Genomic DNA, 17,247 nt, shown 5'->3' with positions numbered 1-17,247 from the left:
AAATATTATACTAGTCGCTATTATATACTCGTTGATTGTCTGATAAGTACATAGTAATAAAAGTATTATATTCACATACACATGGTAACACACACAAACACATGAACATGGTAACACACACAGGATAACAGTTATAAAAATAAATTTAGGACAATAAAAGTAACAAAACCTTTTTTTATTTATTTTCCAGAGACAAGATTTGCTCCTACGTCGAAATTCCTATATTAACAAGATGCTGCTTCTGTCTGCCTTTGAGGAAAGGCCTAATCGCCTTTGCATACATCAATTTGGTAAGAAAATATTTTTCATGTTTATTGTTATTACCTATTATCGTTATATATTTCTATTAAATCTCCACAGACTAAGCGTGTCTTTATGTACGTAATAAAATAAGAGTTTTTCTTTGCTTACATCTATTTAAAAAAAATGTAAAAATACTGACATTGCAAGCATTAACTATTCTACATTAATAATCATTAAACATTATAAATAGTTTAAAAGATTGATGCTAATCGGTATTTAACTTCCTAGCAATAAAAAAGTAAAAATGCAAAGTTCAAGCTTTAAAAATACATATACAGCTATAAGTTGCCATAGATATAATAATTTTGGGCGTCACGGTAGTATGCGCACGCTATCCCGTAACGCCCACCATCCCGTAACGCCCGCCGAAGAGAGGGAGTGCCACTGTTATTTTAGTGGGTATTCCAGCGCACTAGGCGCTCGATGTTTTAGGCACTGGCAAGTCCCTTACACCCTCCCACTTTATGGGGGAAACGTGTAATGCGTTTTTTCAGCGAGATAAAAGGACATGAAAAATAAACTTATTTTAATGGATGATAAAAAGTGTTAAAATAGTTTTAGATGATTTTCATGTCTGGTATATAATAATTCAATTGTAAATAATTGTTATAAATAGTATGTTTTGCGGTTTCTTTCAATAGAGTCAACATTCCGTACTGTGGCGTCACGTTTAGTTGACGTTATAAATATAATTATAATTTGATATGATGATCATATAAAAAAACATGAAAGTGTTACGCAAAGACTTAATTAAAAATCGTTCCACCTCGCGTGATTTTAAATAAACATCATCAGTATGAGAAACTCAGGAGCTCATAACATATTATGTACATTTAATGTTTGATAATTATTTAAAAACCTTTCTTGAAATGCGTGTAATAAATACGTTATTATTCGTCTGACCGCTATCGGTCTTGTGGTTATCCCGAGGTCTTGAGCTTAAGCCTCGGATAGGGCCAGTAAAAAAGTAGGTTTTTTGTAACGAGAAATTCTTAATAGCAGTCCAGGGTCTAAAAATTAACAATGTTTACACTCCCGTGCCTCGGAGAGCACGTAAAGCGATTGGTCCTGCGGCTGGTTATTTTCCGGCAGATTATGAAATGAGGAAATAAAGTTTTCTTAGTGTTGGCTCACCTATGTAAGCGCGTAAAATTGTCCAGTGTATTCCCTCCTGCGTAAACGCAATAACATCCTGTGAATGTCTCACTGCTGGGCTAATGCCTCCTCTCCCTTTTTGAGGAGAAGGTTTGGAGCTTATTCCACCACGCTGCTTCAATGCGAGTTGGTGGAATACACATTTGGCATAATTTTAGTGAAATTCGTCACATGCAGATGTCCTCGCGATGTTTTCTTTCACCATCAAGCACGAGATGAATTATAAACACAAATTAAGCAAATGAAAACTCAGTGGTGCAAACCCGGGTTTGAACCCACGATCATCGGTGAAAATTCACGCGTTCTCACCACCACTGGGCCATCTCGGTACTTTATAAAATAATAACAAATTGTAATACTGGTTTTTGTTTGAATGTACTTCAGACACAAAATTGATAAAATTCTTGCAAATCCTAACATTGACAATGTAAGAAATGATAAAAACAATGACCTGACCACAAGGTGACCCGACTGCATGTAAATAATGAAATAACATAATGAATGCGGACATAACAAATCGCCCAACAATAACATCAACATGATGAGTATATAAAGATAGTCTCTATGAATAAATAAAGCAATTTTTATGTACAAGATTATATAGATGATAAAAATTGTGGCGTTAGTATTCGTTGATGTTTATGTGGGATATATATACACATAAATATTGTACATATAAATAGTGATTATTTCATGTATATAATATTGTAATTGATCGTAAAATGTAACTAAAGACTCTGTTGTCTGGATTTTACTGTCAGTTCTTCCCGAAAGAATCTACATTGGATCCGGTAGTAGCCATCCCTGGTTGACGATTCAAAGTTTGTAAGCTATTTGAGAAAAGTATGTTAAAAAAATTAAATTAACTGTGTTTGACAGCTTTTAATTGACCCAATCCTCCTCACCTTTCGAGGAGGTTTAGAACATGATCCACCACGATGTACCAATGAGGGTTGATGGATTTTTAAGTACGTGACTCTCAAGCTAATCTTTTTTTAATTAGTAACAAATACTGACAATATTGTACAAGGCCTGTTTGATTTTGGAATGTATAATATATCACACAACATTCTCTTCCAGACCTTAGGTTGCAGGAAAGAACTAAATAGATTGTATCTTCACTTTTCATCAGGTACGAAAACAGTCAAGCTTGTGTATTAAAAAAAATATGAATCTAATGTATTACGGGATTTCGAAAATAATAAAATATATATTTATTTAAGTGGTTTGAAAAAACCAAAACTAAGTGGAGTTTTTTAGTGACAAGACGGAAAAATAACCTTGAAAATTTTTTAGTGGTTTTCAACACGCTACTCGTGTGCGTTTCTTGAAAGAAAACTTTTTAAACCATGATTTGTACATAATGACTTTGGCTTCTGCAGCCTTATAATTTGGCCACTTGAACAACGAGAAGGTTGCATATGCAATAAATATTTCTTCATACGAATTCGTTATATTGACACAAACAAATGACAAATTTGACCAATCATCATAAATTGTCAAAATGCTTAACACGATGAAGCTGATGGTGTATTTTATTTTTAACTCATTGTAGTCAAAAAGTCTGTAACAAAATATAAACCTTGTCGATTTAATTGAAAAGTGCAAGGTTATGTTTTTGTGGCGATATTATCTGGATCGCCGGATTTTATAGCGGACAAATTTTATGTACTGTAATCAAATAATTCAATTCACTCAATTTAACATCGAAATCACGACTATGATTTCAAAAACGATGACTAGAATTTCGTACACAATTTACAATAAAATTGTTATGTACATAATGTATCATATTATCAAATTCATATTTAGAACCTGATACGTGAAATTGAAAAACACAAACTGTTTATATGAAATTTGTAATTGTTATTGTAAATTTTTTTAATCACGCAAACATCTTAAAAGCAGAAAACTATATTATGTAGAAATTAAAAAGATCTGTCATATCTCCCTTACCCAAAATACAAATAATGTAAAAATATATTAAATAATATAATATTTTTTTCAAGGCTAATAACTATAATTAATATCATGTTTTCTATAATCTGCATAATATTTTGTAAACGATTAACAAAATTAAATTTATGTAGGTAATGTTACTTGAGTATGTATTTATAACGTTTGCTTGATTTTTTTATTCAAATGTCACATCGCATTTTATGGTAACTTTACATTTAATTTAATCCAGGCGATTCCAAAGTGGTTATAAGACTACTTGAATAAAATATCTTGATTTATATTTGAAGTTAACATGTATAAACTTAAGAGATGTCTTTAATCAAAGAATACTCGACTAAATGACGTATTTAGAATTTAATGACATTACTTATAAGCGTTGTTTAGCGGGTAATTTGTTAAACAATAATGTGTTTACTGGTGGTAGAGCTTTGTGCAAGCTCGTCTGGGTAGGTACCACCCACTCATCAGATATTCTACCGCAAAACAGCAGTACTTGGTATTGTTGTGTTCCGGTTTGAAGGGTGAGTGAGCCAGTATAATTACAGGCACAAGGGACATAAAATCTTAGTTCCCAAGGTTGGTGGCGCATTGGATATGTAAGCGATGGTTGACATTTCTTACAATGCCAATGTCTAAGAGCGTTGGTGACCACTTACCATCAGGTGGCCCATATGCTCGTCCGCCTTCCTATTCTATAAAAAAAAAAAAGTCTTCTTCATTCCCATGTCAAATCAATAATGACAGAAAGAGCGAAATAAGTCTATAACTAAACAGCTCTTAAGCAACGTTTTTAAGTGTCTTTTAATGTTCCCTAGTATCAATTTTATAGTTGGTGTCGTAGTCAATAGATATAACGCAGATTTATGAACGTTTATTACAAGTATGATGCGTATGTATTTAGTATCCGCCTGACGATCTCTATGGAAGTATCGACCTTGGAAATGGAACGGCATTCATTCTTGGCATGGAAATTTGGAACCATGATCTTTACGCACTTGGACAATTTAGTTTAAATAAATAGTGAGTTTTTAAGCAATAAGAATTTCTTTTTTTCACTGTTGTCTACCATTTCAAAGTGGAATATATAAGTAGCTCCATATCAGGGTCATCAAAATTACTCCTAAACTTTATAATAATTTCAATCTTTGCCAGATTGAAGTAGTAAGTTTACGGTACCGTTTTGAAGTAAAGTCACAATAAATAACTAGTAAGCTACGAAATAATTTGGAAAGTTTCAATTTTGTAGTTTATTTCACAAAATATGAATATATTAGGGTATACTGCTTTTATGAATGAAAGTCAAACATTAATTTGCGAACAATGGGACTGATTAATTGGGCCTGACCCGATTTTGCTGGTGGTGAGAGCTTTGTGCAAGCTCGTCTGGGTAGGTACCACCCACTCATCAGATATTCTACCGTAAAACAGCAGTACTTGTTATTGTTGTGTTCCGGTTTGAAGGGACAGGCACAAGGGACATAAAATCTTAGTTCCCAAGTTTGGTGGCGCATTGGCTATGTAAGCGATGGTTGACATTTCTTACAATGCCAATGTCTAAGGGCGTTTGGTGACCAATTAACATCAGGTGGCCCTTTTGCTCGTCCGCCTTCCTATACTATAAAAAAAAAAAACAAACATTTCGGGACAATCCCGATTGACCGCGACTATTTGACTTTACTGGTGGCTTTGTGCAAGCTCGTCTGGGTATGTACCACCCACTCATCAGATATTCTATCGCAAAACAGCAGTACTTGGTATTGTTTAAAGGGTTATTGAACCAGTGTAATTATAGGCACAAGGGCCATAATATCTTTGTTCCCCAGGTTGGTGGCGCATTGGCGATGTATGCGATGATTAACATTTCTTACAATGTTAATGTCCATGGGCGTTGGTGACCCCTTACGCTCAGGTGGCCCATATGCTCATCCGCATACCTATTTTATATAAAAAAATATATCTGAATCTACGGAAGCTGACACACGAAGCTATCAAGTCATACAGAAGTTTCCTCATAGCTGTTATGTTACAAAATGTTAATGTATTTTTTTATCACTTTGAACTAAAATTATCTAGCCAGCATATATGTAATATTACATTATATGCAAAAACAATGAACATTATAAATAAGAAAAAAAACAATTACATTATTTTTTTTTACCATTCATACCACTGTATTTAACGTCCTTCATTCAAGTTACATATATAATTTGGAGAAATTCAATGCTAAAAATCATAATCATTACTTTTTTTTTTAAATTCCAGATGCTTACATTAGCCGTGACCTCACTGCTGTCGATATACATCTCGGCTGTCCGAAACACGCATATTGAAATCCAAGATGGGTCAGAGTACCCGCGCCTGATTGCCGACACCACCGCGTTAGTCCTAGAGGTCGCAATGACCGTGGTCTTCATAGTTGCTTTGCATATGGTGAGATATTTTTTATCTTAAGACATATAATAGAACATATCTTATGTATATTTAAGTGAAATTTGAATACAATTTTTGATTTTTATTCAATACAATATCTGATATAACAAACTACAACAATATTTTTGAGATAATTGGTTATATTTGTACTGAGTTTTTCGTACCAAAACCACCAAATTAATTCAAAATTGATTTGATCTTAATTAAAAGTCACTTCACTTTTATCGCTCATATTTCTTGTAAAATACACTGGCCGCCAAAAAAATCGACCCACTCGTATTTTTTTGTTATCTTAACTATGCGACGACCTAGGTGGATTGTTTTACTTATGGGACATACATTTAACATTTTATTACCCACTTGATATTGATTTGGAGGAGTTGTAAGTGTTATTGAGGATTTTGGAATATTTTTAAAGTATTGATAAGAAAACGTTACTTTGTGCACAAAGTGCATGGTTAGTTTATTTCCAGTTCTTAACGCGGAGTCATCTCGGTTCGATGTTTATTATTGATTAAGTGTATGAAACTTTGTTGAAACAATAATTTTAATAAGTTTAAACATAAAAAATGGATACTACTGAAGCAGAAGCTGCTCAAGTCGTAGCTCTTATTCATGAGGGGTTAAGTCAGCGAAATGTGGCTAGAACACTAAAATTAAGTCGTTCAGCGGTGCGAAGAGTGTACAAACGCTACTTGGAGACTGGGGAGTATCGCCGGAGACCAGGATCTGGCAGGGGGCGTGTCACGAACCCGACCGATGACCATTTTATTGGTTTGACGTCTTTAAGAAACCGACATCTTTCGGCTGTTGACGTTCAAGGTATACTCCGAGAAAGTCATGGAGTGTCTGTGAGTGAAAATACTGTAAGAAGAAGACTTCGAGAGCAAAACTTAACCCCTCACAAGCCAGCAACAGGACCAAAACTCACAGCATCCCATCGACAAGCAAGACTACAATTTGCTAGGCAGCACGTCGATTGGACACTGGACCAATGGGAGACAGTATTGTTCAGTGATGAAAGCCGAATGTCTCTAGTAGGCTCTGATGGACGACGTAACGTCATGCGAAGGCCAGGAGAACGCTACTCTCAGTGTTGCATTCGAGAAACAGTCCGATTTGGTGGAGGCTCTACAATGTTTTGGGGAGGTATTTCTTTGACGGGTCGCACAGAGCTGGTTTTTTTCCGTAATCGTGCTGTTAATGCTGAAACTTACATAACGGACATTCTGGAGCCTCATGTGATGCCTTACGCTGGATATATTGGGGATAATTTCCAACTTATGCACGACAACGCACGACCTCACGTCGCTAGAATTGTTAAAGACTATCTCAGGGAAGTCGAAATTCCAGTTATGCAGTGGCCAGCCAATAGTCCGGACTTAAACCCGATAGAGCACTTCTGGGACCAGCTAAAACGTACGGTTCGAGCACGAAATCCAACATTTACAGAAACCCTGAATCAACTGCAAGCTGTCCTAACTGAAGAATGGCAACGGACCCCACAGGAAGACATTAAAAAGCTAATCAGGTCACTTAATAGGCGTATGCAGGCAGTGATTAGGTCAAGAGGAGGAAACACTCCCTATTAAAATAAGATTTAGGCACCCAAATTTAAAAACAAACGGCATAATCGTTTTGTACACAAAAAAATAAAATTGCGTAAAATTTTGTGTTTTCGTGTTTTGTCACATATTTACCTAAAAACCAATTTTTTGCGCACTATTTCTGTTTTTGTACAATCCTACAATTGCATTTTTTCATTATCAATCTTAAAAATATAAATATGTGGTAGTTTAAAACCATACGATAACTTTTTTACAAAAAATGTAGGTGGGTCGATTTTTGGAGGCCAGTGTATTATAGACTAGCTGCTCCGCGCGGTTGCAACTGTGTTCAACGTTATTGCTTCTATCAGTCTATCTTAACTGATGATTTGTATAACACAGTTTAACTTTTATCTATGGCTCAGCCATTTTGAATATGAATTCTTACCTCACGTACGTTTCTAATAAAGAAGAAAATGTCCTTAGCTATTTCACGATTTGTAACCATTACTAACATTTAAATGAATACACACACTCTAAATTTGACGTAATGAAAAATCGATACTAAGGAGCGCTTTCAAAAATGTGGCAGTATCTTTCTATGTTAAACTTCGTTTCTATTGATAGTATATAATAAATAATATATAATAAAAATACCGTTTCTTGTTCATTCACTCTCGTATGATTTACTATGCTTTCCTTCCATAAACATTAAATTCGAAGTACTTAGAATCTGTAATTTTCACAGACAATCAAAAACTCATTATATAAATATCTTATAAAAATAAGCAGTACGTGAACAGGCAACTATTGCTTTTAATGTTAATAATAATAATATAATAAACAAACATATTTAAATTGTTAAAACCTCCGTATAGAAATAAAGTTCTTTTATAACAATTAACCTACATCATTGTCTAGATATTGTTTGCATACTAAATCGATTCTTTATAATATCCTATAAATTTGAAGAGATTGTTTCTTTCTTTGAAATAAATATTTTGGCATTGATTAGCCGATTTATTGATACCAATACACTAGATCTAGAACATCATGCAACAAACGGGAGTGGAGGAGCGACCATACACGAAGTAGTTTTTAATTAACAGAATTTTACTAGAATTCCGACATAATACAGCCTCATATTGAGCGAAAGTTCTTCTCTTACTTTGACAAGGAGTGGAACTTATTCCACAACGCAGCTTCGATGCGGTACAAGTGGCAGATTTTCTTCATCACACATACGTTTCCTCACGATGTTTTCCTTTAACACCAAGCATGATATGAATCATAGAGAAGGGATGGTAAGACTTGCGTACTGTCCATCTTGACTCTGATATGCATAAGGCGATCATAAAACCCATCATATATTGCTCGATTATCATGAAGTGTCTATAATAATTAGTCAATTTTCATTTACAGAAACACTCGCTACTAATGAAGATCTACTTGTACTTCGAGATTGTTTTTTCATTGATTGGCTTCGTGTACAGCCTCGCTTTCCTCACTCGAGAGACGGCCAGTGAATTATTCTTGATATTATTTCAACTGAGTAAGTAAAATACTGTTTAAATAAAGAACACGGACAGATTGCATAACGACCTTTAAAAATTAATGAATGTCTTTTTTATCATCATGCCATCTTCTTAATAAACAATAAAAATATATAACATAATAAATAGCATGAAGAAATATAATGCGAATAATATAGTGCAAGTGATAAATTCTATATTTATTTTGTCAGAACATTCAATAGAATTAACAACGGCATGTCAAAATAAAAGTTAATTACAGGTATAGGCAGAAAAAGTTACAGTCACTTCTAAGCTAAGTTAAAATAAAAAATAAAAAAGTTTGAAAGATATAGTCATGATATGAAACCTATTTCATTTAATTATGTAGAATCTTTACCTTTAAACCTACTAAATTGTCTATGGTCGCATCACAATACCCTTGTTTGGATCAGTCCGCCACAAGGCTATGTTTGGGTAAGGTCTATGTCATTCATTTCAGTGCCTATTAACACGTTAATAATGTATATTAAAATAAAAACAGACAAATAGTAACAAAAATACAATTAGATTATGTTACGATATCTTAGATGCCTTGAAAACTTTTGCTCTTTTTCAATTACTTAGTTATGTTTATTAATGAGGACTCCAGACTATGAATCCTTTTAGATAAGCCTATTCTATATTTCAGTGGTGCAGATCTATCTCGTGATACTCATCTGGAGTACTATTGTGAAAATGCAACGCGATGGAGTTGTGAAGTACACGCGGGAGCATGACACCGTCTAGAACATGTTGGTTTTGAACATATTCTTATATAGATCATAAGTATAAAAAAATTTGAACAGATGGATTTTATATGTATCTGTAATATGTTTAGAATATTGATTTTAATGTTTAAAACTTTTATTTTTATATCTGTTACTTTATTAGATGGTAACTTAAACTTAAGCCCTTAAAATAGTTAAACAAAGCAGTATCTTCTTCTTTGTAATGGCAAATCAATAATGACAGAAAGAGCGAAAACAGCGTTTAACTAAACAGCCGCTGCGCAATGTTTAAAAGTAACGCCGTTAATACGTAAGATTTGTCATTAATTTATTAAAATTAAATTTATTGTTTATTTTTATGTTTGAAAAAAAGTATGTTTATGTATGTTTCAAAAAAGAGCTTCTTCATATAAAGTTCTATCGATATGGAATTTTACAAATACAAAATTTACGTAACTTACTTTTGTAACTGAACGATGAAATTATTATGAAAAAAATTTTTGGAATAGTAAGTATTTCATACAAAAATATAACTAAAATAATTCTATATAAATCCGAATTATTAAAATATTAAAGGGAGTCCTTTAATGCGTGTAAATATTGTGCCTTATTATATTAATAATTTTGATAGTAACTTTATATAGTTAATAAGTTACTTCAATTTATAGCTATAAAGAAATCCAAATTGTAGTGCTTTATTTTTATAGTATTTTTGATAGAATTATCTCTGAAATTTGAAGTTAGTGTAATTCTGCCACAAGTATATCCAACCCACAGTAACACAGCATCGTGAGTAACCGCCAAAACTATGAATATGATATCCTTTGCTCAGCTAATTGCTTCTCACCGTTATAATAAAAAATATTTCATTCTTTGATGTAATCCACATCACCATAATACGCAAATGAACGTATAAAATTTTGAATTGAATTATGCAAATATTCATAAGGCTTTTTTAAATGATGTTGAATGAATGTTCTTAGTAAATATCATCCCTAAAAAAATAATGAGTTACAAATTTAATTTTCGAGTAATTTTATAAAAATTGCATTGTTTTTATTTTAGTTACCTCACAAGATTTATTTTAATATTGTATATTAATGATTACGAAATAAAAAAATTACTTTTTAAAAGATATATTTTGTAAATATACGTTATTGTTTTATATTCTAGAGACTATTTAATGTTATGCAGTATACACCAAATAAATATATTTTTAAATAATTAAACTTGTATTCTTAATAATTTATTTATATTTTAAACAAGACTTCATTTACTAAACCTGTATGTAACAATAAATAGGAAATTTGCAATTCCTTATTTCATACACGTATAACAATACACACACATATATATAAAATAAAGACGTTGTAATGGGTGGTTAATATTTATTACAGCGCCAATGTCTATGGGTGGTGGTGACCACTTACCATCAGATGACCCATTTACAAGTCCTTTTCCTACCTGCCTATTTTACAAAATAATAATAATAATAACAATAATTATACAATGATATATGCATAGCTTCTTATTTGGTGCAAAATTTAACTATTGATTGAAACTTGTAAATATAAAGATGGCTCGATAAAAGAAAATATGTAAGTTTCATCATAAAAAATTAGTTTATTTACAATAAATTTTATGAAATTGTAAAAGGAATCACGCCGTGCTGTACCAGTTTTCGTTGTTCACTAAATCTCTTAGATATTTGGTTTCTTCTGTGGTCCGTTCCTCCAGCTGTCTGTAGAAGCTCGCCACGATCATTAACATGTAGAAACGAATCACTGGAAAATAAAAAAAAACGTATTTGTATAGTAGGTCAATTATTGTTATTTTATTATTATACCGCCAAGCAGTAAGACTTATTCTTGTTGTATTCCAGTGTGAAGGGTTAGAGACTGCACATGCACAAGGGACATACCATCTGTGTTTTCAAGGTTGGCATTAATGATGCAAGAGATTTTTAAAATGTCTTGTATTGCCAAAATCTATGGGCGGTGGTCACAATTTACCAACAGGTGGCACAATTGCCAGTCTGTATACTTATTTAAATTTAAAAATATTTACAAAATTTTATTTTTGGTAATAATATTTACAAAATTTTAATTTCCATTAAAAACAAACAAAAAATAATCAAAAAGGTTTGATAGGTAGATGGGGTCCTAGGTACGTAATCTCAATCATTTATTTCAAGAAACTTTACTCAAAATGATTGTTAGCCTCGAACACATACATGCCCATACCCTCTATATATAAATATATTGAGATTAGAGGTAAATAAAAGCTTATTAATAAACGTATATCATACTAAATAAATAGACAATAGGTAAAGTGCAACAGTGCACTTTTTAAAAATCTATAATAAAATTATACTAATCTTTAAAAAAATATTCTTAGTACAATATAAATAGGTTATTTTATTAATATTAAGGATATATAATATATTATACACATTATATACACTTTTTGATAAATAACCATTTGCGCCTGATGTAAAATAAAAAGCAAATATGCTCATTTCAAAGTTATTGATATAATAATTTTTTTTTTCGTAAAAACTTCGAAAAAAAAATTGTTTATTTTTATATATTGTCAGTAAACACATAACTAGGTAATATAAAAATAAAACTTACTTAATCCTAAAAATTCGATGACGTATATCACGAGTGAATTATCCCCATATTTGATCAAAGTCAAAGTGGTCCAAAACACAAACGCCAAAACCGACACCATCACTTGAAGAGAAGTCCAGATCACCCATGGCTTCATGAGACTCGCTTTCTCCTGGTCATATCAGAAACATACGAAAACTCTTTATAATACTATAGGAAGGACTATAGCAAAAATGACCGGACAGAGTACAGCTGCAGGATCAACTCGGATGAAAACACGGTCAACATTTAAAAACCGGGTGATCTTGATAATTAAATACAGCGACCCCGGTTAGTGAATCTGCAGCCTTTCATAGTTTGCTGCTAGAAAAATTAATAATATATGCATGCAATGATGTCACATTCGAGCAAAAACTATCGCCAAGACAAATAGACATTTAACAAATTTATCAATCTAAATCACAGACAAATACTAGAATGTATAATTACGCTTGAAGTAACTAATAACAGCCTGTGAATGTCCCACTGCTGGGTTAAGGCCTCTTCTCCTTTTTTGAATTTCAGTTAAATTGGACACATGCAGGTTTCCTCACGATGTTTTCCTTCACCGTAAAGCACGAGATGACTTATAAACACAAAATAGCACATGAAAATTTTTGAGTAGTGCTTGCCCGGGTTTGAGCCCACGATCATCAGTTAAGATTCACGCTTCCTAACTACTAGGCCATCTCGGCTCTAGGCTACGCTTGAAGTATTATGATAAAAATGTTTCTACCGATCTGTGCTCAACTTCGTTGCTGTGAAATAAAATTGAAAAAACCACGCGGACGAAGCCGCGAGTGGAAACTAGTATTGGTATATTTAACAATTTAATTAAACATAAAATAAGATCGCTAACTGAGATGGTGCAAAGCAACGATAACATTTCGCATTACGCCTAATTTGACTTGTATGAAGTTCTAACACATTTATAACTACATATCGCTTTTGCCCAGCTGTGGGACATTTTCATACTTACCTTTAAAACACCAACAAGCATCAATGTGCTAAGGAACAGTGTAACAGTGTGCGCAATGGTCACAACGATGACAAAGCCCGTGGACATCACGCTTTCTATATCGTCTGAGGTCCAGTCTTGCGGCAGCACGTTCAATGCCGCGAGGCATTGTGCTATGGCGAATATTGAATACAGCTGAAATGTAAAATTTAATATTATAGTATATATTTTTATTTATTTATAATAGGTAGGCAAATTGGCAAATGAGTCCTATTGGTCAGTCGCCGCCACCGCTCATAGATGTTGGCACTGTAAGACATATTAACCATCACTTAAATTGTCAATGCACAAGCAACCTCGAGAAGTAAGATGTTATGCCCATTGTGGCTGTAGTTACACTGGCTCACTCGCCCTTCAAAACACAACAATAATATTTCTGATTGGCATAAGAATATGTGAACGGTTGGTACCTACTCAGACGAGCTTGTACGAAGACTTTCCACCAAGTAATTTATAATGTATATAATATAGGTAAATTCTTGTAGTGACTACCAAGCACCACCAACTGCAATTTGCTTCTATTATATCGATTAACAATAAAATTTAAATGAAGACGAATGTCGGCCAGTCAGATATATTATAGTGTACAATTATATCCACAAATGCATACTCTATTCCGTTGTAAATAAACAAAGTACTAAACACTATCGTGCCTTGTAGTAAGGCTTTGTGCTGTCGCATGTGGATGGGTACAACCTATCCAATATTCTGCCACTAAACAGCAATACTCTCTATTTGTACTATATTAATTCGATTGGTGAGTGAGCCAGTTTAAGTAAGTTATGGCCCGAGAGACATAACTCAGATCCCTTGGTTGGCGTTGACGGTGTAAGAAATAGTTTATATATAACGGTTCTTAGTGCCCCATGCCTATGGGCGAGGGTGACAACTTACCAAATAGATACATTTGCTCATCTGTCTTTCTAAAATAAATTATGATTCAACTAATAAATTATAGAGGCTCATCAGTTATTGTTGCCATTACGTTCAGTTTTGTATTGCCATATACCTATACAATACAATATAAGGATATAATGACGTTCATCACATGATAATAACTGGAAGGGCAAGACATATACAAAATATATACGTCACCATAAAAACAACTTAAAACTAATCTTTTCGAAAGTATACTATATAGTTAGGTGATACCTCGACCCATACAATAGCGTTGATAAAAAAAAAGAAGCGCGCTAATTCAAAACCGCCATTTTGTTGCTGAACAAAAACCTAAAGTAATTAATTCATTATTGACCCGACTTGTGATTTGTTGAATGTTTTCAAATGTGCTATTTGTATTTTTAAGAATAATTGAGTGAGTAATTTACGTCAATTTATATGTATAATTACGTCGATTTGATGTTCTATTTAAAAAAAGACCATATCGAGGTTTTTATAAAATCAGTTTTCACTTCTGTTGTTGCGTCTAGAAGCATGGGAAAATAAAGACCCTACTTATCCCAAACCCCGCTCGATAAGGTAAAACCGCGGACAAACGTGACTCTTGTGAAAAAAAGCAACAAATTATGTATTAATATGATATATAAAAGAATCTTATAATATTAAAAGAGCACTTATCGTATATATACAAAAGGTATCAATATTTTTTGTCGATACGAAAAGGTTTCGCTTTTCAAGTTTATGTATATATGCTGAAGAAACGCAATTTATTTCAAAAAATATATATAACTTATAATAAGAACTGAGCAAAACGTTCGATCGCTCAAATACATATTGTAATAATACTAGATAAGTATATAAAGCAGAAGTACAAGTAAAGTTTGTTACAAGAGCGATTTGAAAACATGTTTTTTTAGCTAGCCCATTTATTTTGAAATATTATAGACTATATAGGATCACGATAAGATCCCTTAAGGGTGGAGCAGTAGTGCCTAACGCAGTGACACCTAGAACGGCTAGATTTATTCATTCATAAATCGCATGCTCTAACTATTGTGAAACCAGTATTTCAAAGACCTGTCGATACAAATTAAAGCATTTGCAATATAAGACAAATGTTGATGATAGAAAGTGACAAATAATAGTTATACGATTATTTGTAAGGACCTATGCATATATAATTAAGTGATTTCATTAAACATACAAACAAACAGCTACGAACTAAGTGATAAAGTGCGAAGCTACTTTTCAATATTAGATAGTTATGTTGAAATTAGGTTAATATGTTAGGTAGGTATATATTTAGGTTATTTCGCTGTATAGTTTATAGTGTTAGAAAAGGGTTTTTTTATAGTATAGGAAGGCGGACGTGTATATGGGCCACCTGATGGTAAGTGGTCACCAACGCCCATAGGCATTGGCATTGTAAGAAATGTTAACCATCGCTTACATCACCAATGCGCCACCAACCTTGGGAACTAAGATGTTATGTCCCTTGTGCCTGTAATTACACTGGCTCACTCACCCTTCAAACCGGAACACAACAATACTAAGTACTGCTGTTTTGCAGTAGAATATCTGATGAGTGGGTAGTACCTACCCAGACGAGCTTGCACAAACCTCTACACCAGTAGAAATTAATATTTAAAAATCGCTACTTACAATTAGAATGAGAGCAGATAATATGCTGCCAAATTTCAGAGACAGACACGCAAAACTTGTCTGCCTCGGGATGTTTTCTAACGAAAACGGAAACCCTGAAAATAAAATTTACAAATATTTTAATATCTGTAGTACATACATCTAATTAAACTGAAAGAGATGGTGCTACTATTTGTCTTATTTTAATTAAAACATGTTTTGAATAAATAAATGATACATATTATTGTATCAAAGTTTAACAAATAACATTACGCATAATAAATGATTTATAAAAATATCGCTTATCACTATTTTAGGATATTTTTTTTTTAGTTTAAAGTCAACACTAGAGTTTTTTGCAAATTATTTACCAGAATTATGACAAATCACATAATTTAACATAGAATATATTTTTATCTTCGCATATGTGGCCAAATGATATTTAGCTTAAAGAAACAATTATTATCTTTGATAAAGTAGCACAGAGATATCAACTGATCTTTATAAACTAATATTATGTGACCTGAACTGATATTTCAATTAAAACATCATATTAAAGATAAATATTAAAAAAAATGAGATATATAAAATTAAATAAATAATAAAATCAATAACAACTACTATTCTTTAAAATGTTCATAATATTAAATTTAAATTTTATAATAGAGAGATGATATATATTATTATTTATAAACAAATAGAAAATAACATAATTTTAAAGCTTATAATGAATACATTTTTATTTTCGTTATATTTTTGGATTATACGAACGCTTCGAAAATATTTGGATTGGATCCATGCATGATGTCATAAACTTCTTATTATTGCAAGCGCAATATCACTTGTGGATCAAATTTTACTATCTACAATTAAGATAAAACATTATCATGAATAAATAATGAATACGATACACTTAATGAACGCAATAAACACTTTCTACAATCACATAGATTTTATTAAACGAGACTACTCACTTGATTTCATTTTTTCACGTTCACAACACGTATACGTCCCGTAATTAGTCTTGGCACTTTCCCAAGGTAATTTTCAACTGTTACTGGTTCAAACGATATCCCAGCCCGCGCAAACAATGCACACTGATAAGTTATCAAAACAAATTCTAATCATATATGCGATAATGCGTATTATCGTAGACGGAACCGAATTCTTAGACTAATACATATATAAATAATTAAATGTTTATTTAATTTTATTTATTTATCAGATCAATTAGCTATCTGACTTTAAATGAATAGTAAATAAGCGTTACTAGCGAGTTTCACAAATAACTAATTCGTTTAAGATAATCGGTCTGAAGCGAAATGATTCCTCGTCGATTTCTACAAATATATAAACTCTAAG

At 32.5% G+C, this 17,247-nt stretch overlaps 2 protein-coding genes across 5 annotated transcripts in view; one reads left to right on the top strand and one right to left on the bottom strand.

Annotated features, from left to right (window-relative positions):
* The window catches only part of LOC126769520 (uncharacterized), a 31,171-nt gene extending 20,267 nt beyond the window's left edge, over positions 1–10,904 (top strand). For all 3 annotated transcript variants that reach the window (XM_050488380.1, XM_050488378.1, XM_050488379.1), the window contains exons 2-5: positions 191–290; positions 5,680–5,847; positions 8,817–8,946; positions 9,597–10,904. In XM_050488380.1, the coding sequence (XP_050344337.1) occupies positions 191–290; positions 5,680–5,847; positions 8,817–8,946; positions 9,597–9,694 (496 nt within the window). In that variant the 3' untranslated portion in view covers positions 9,695–10,904. The remainder of the gene's footprint in view (positions 1–190; positions 291–5,679; positions 5,848–8,816; positions 8,947–9,596) is intronic.
* A 370-nt stretch (positions 10,905–11,274) lies between these two features.
* LOC126769521 (uncharacterized) lies at positions 11,275–17,046 on the bottom strand. Of its 2 annotated transcripts, none has more exons than XM_050488382.1 (5): positions 16,860–17,046; positions 15,907–16,001; positions 13,306–13,479; positions 12,309–12,459; positions 11,275–11,459 (listed from the first exon to the last, which is right to left on the bottom strand). In XM_050488382.1, the coding sequence occupies exons 1-5, from the start codon at positions 16,867–16,869 to the stop codon at positions 11,335–11,337; spliced, it is 555 nt and encodes a 184-aa protein (XP_050344339.1). In that variant the 5' UTR covers positions 16,870–17,046; the 3' UTR covers positions 11,275–11,334. The 2 variants fall into 2 exon arrangements, with proteins under 2 accessions (XP_050344339.1, XP_050344338.1); XM_050488381.1 differs by lacking the exon at positions 16,860–17,046 and adding an exon at positions 16,657–16,823.
* Positions 17,047–17,247: the final 201 nt, after the last annotated feature.

This window comes from Nymphalis io, chromosome 7 (genome assembly GCF_905147045.1).
Source record: "Nymphalis io chromosome 7, ilAglIoxx1.1, whole genome shotgun sequence".
In the NCBI taxonomy this organism is placed as follows: domain Eukaryota; kingdom Metazoa; phylum Arthropoda; class Insecta; order Lepidoptera; family Nymphalidae; genus Nymphalis; species Nymphalis io.
The sequence above is the reverse complement of the archived record's forward strand: the minus strand, read 5'-3'. Positions and strand labels throughout refer to the sequence as shown.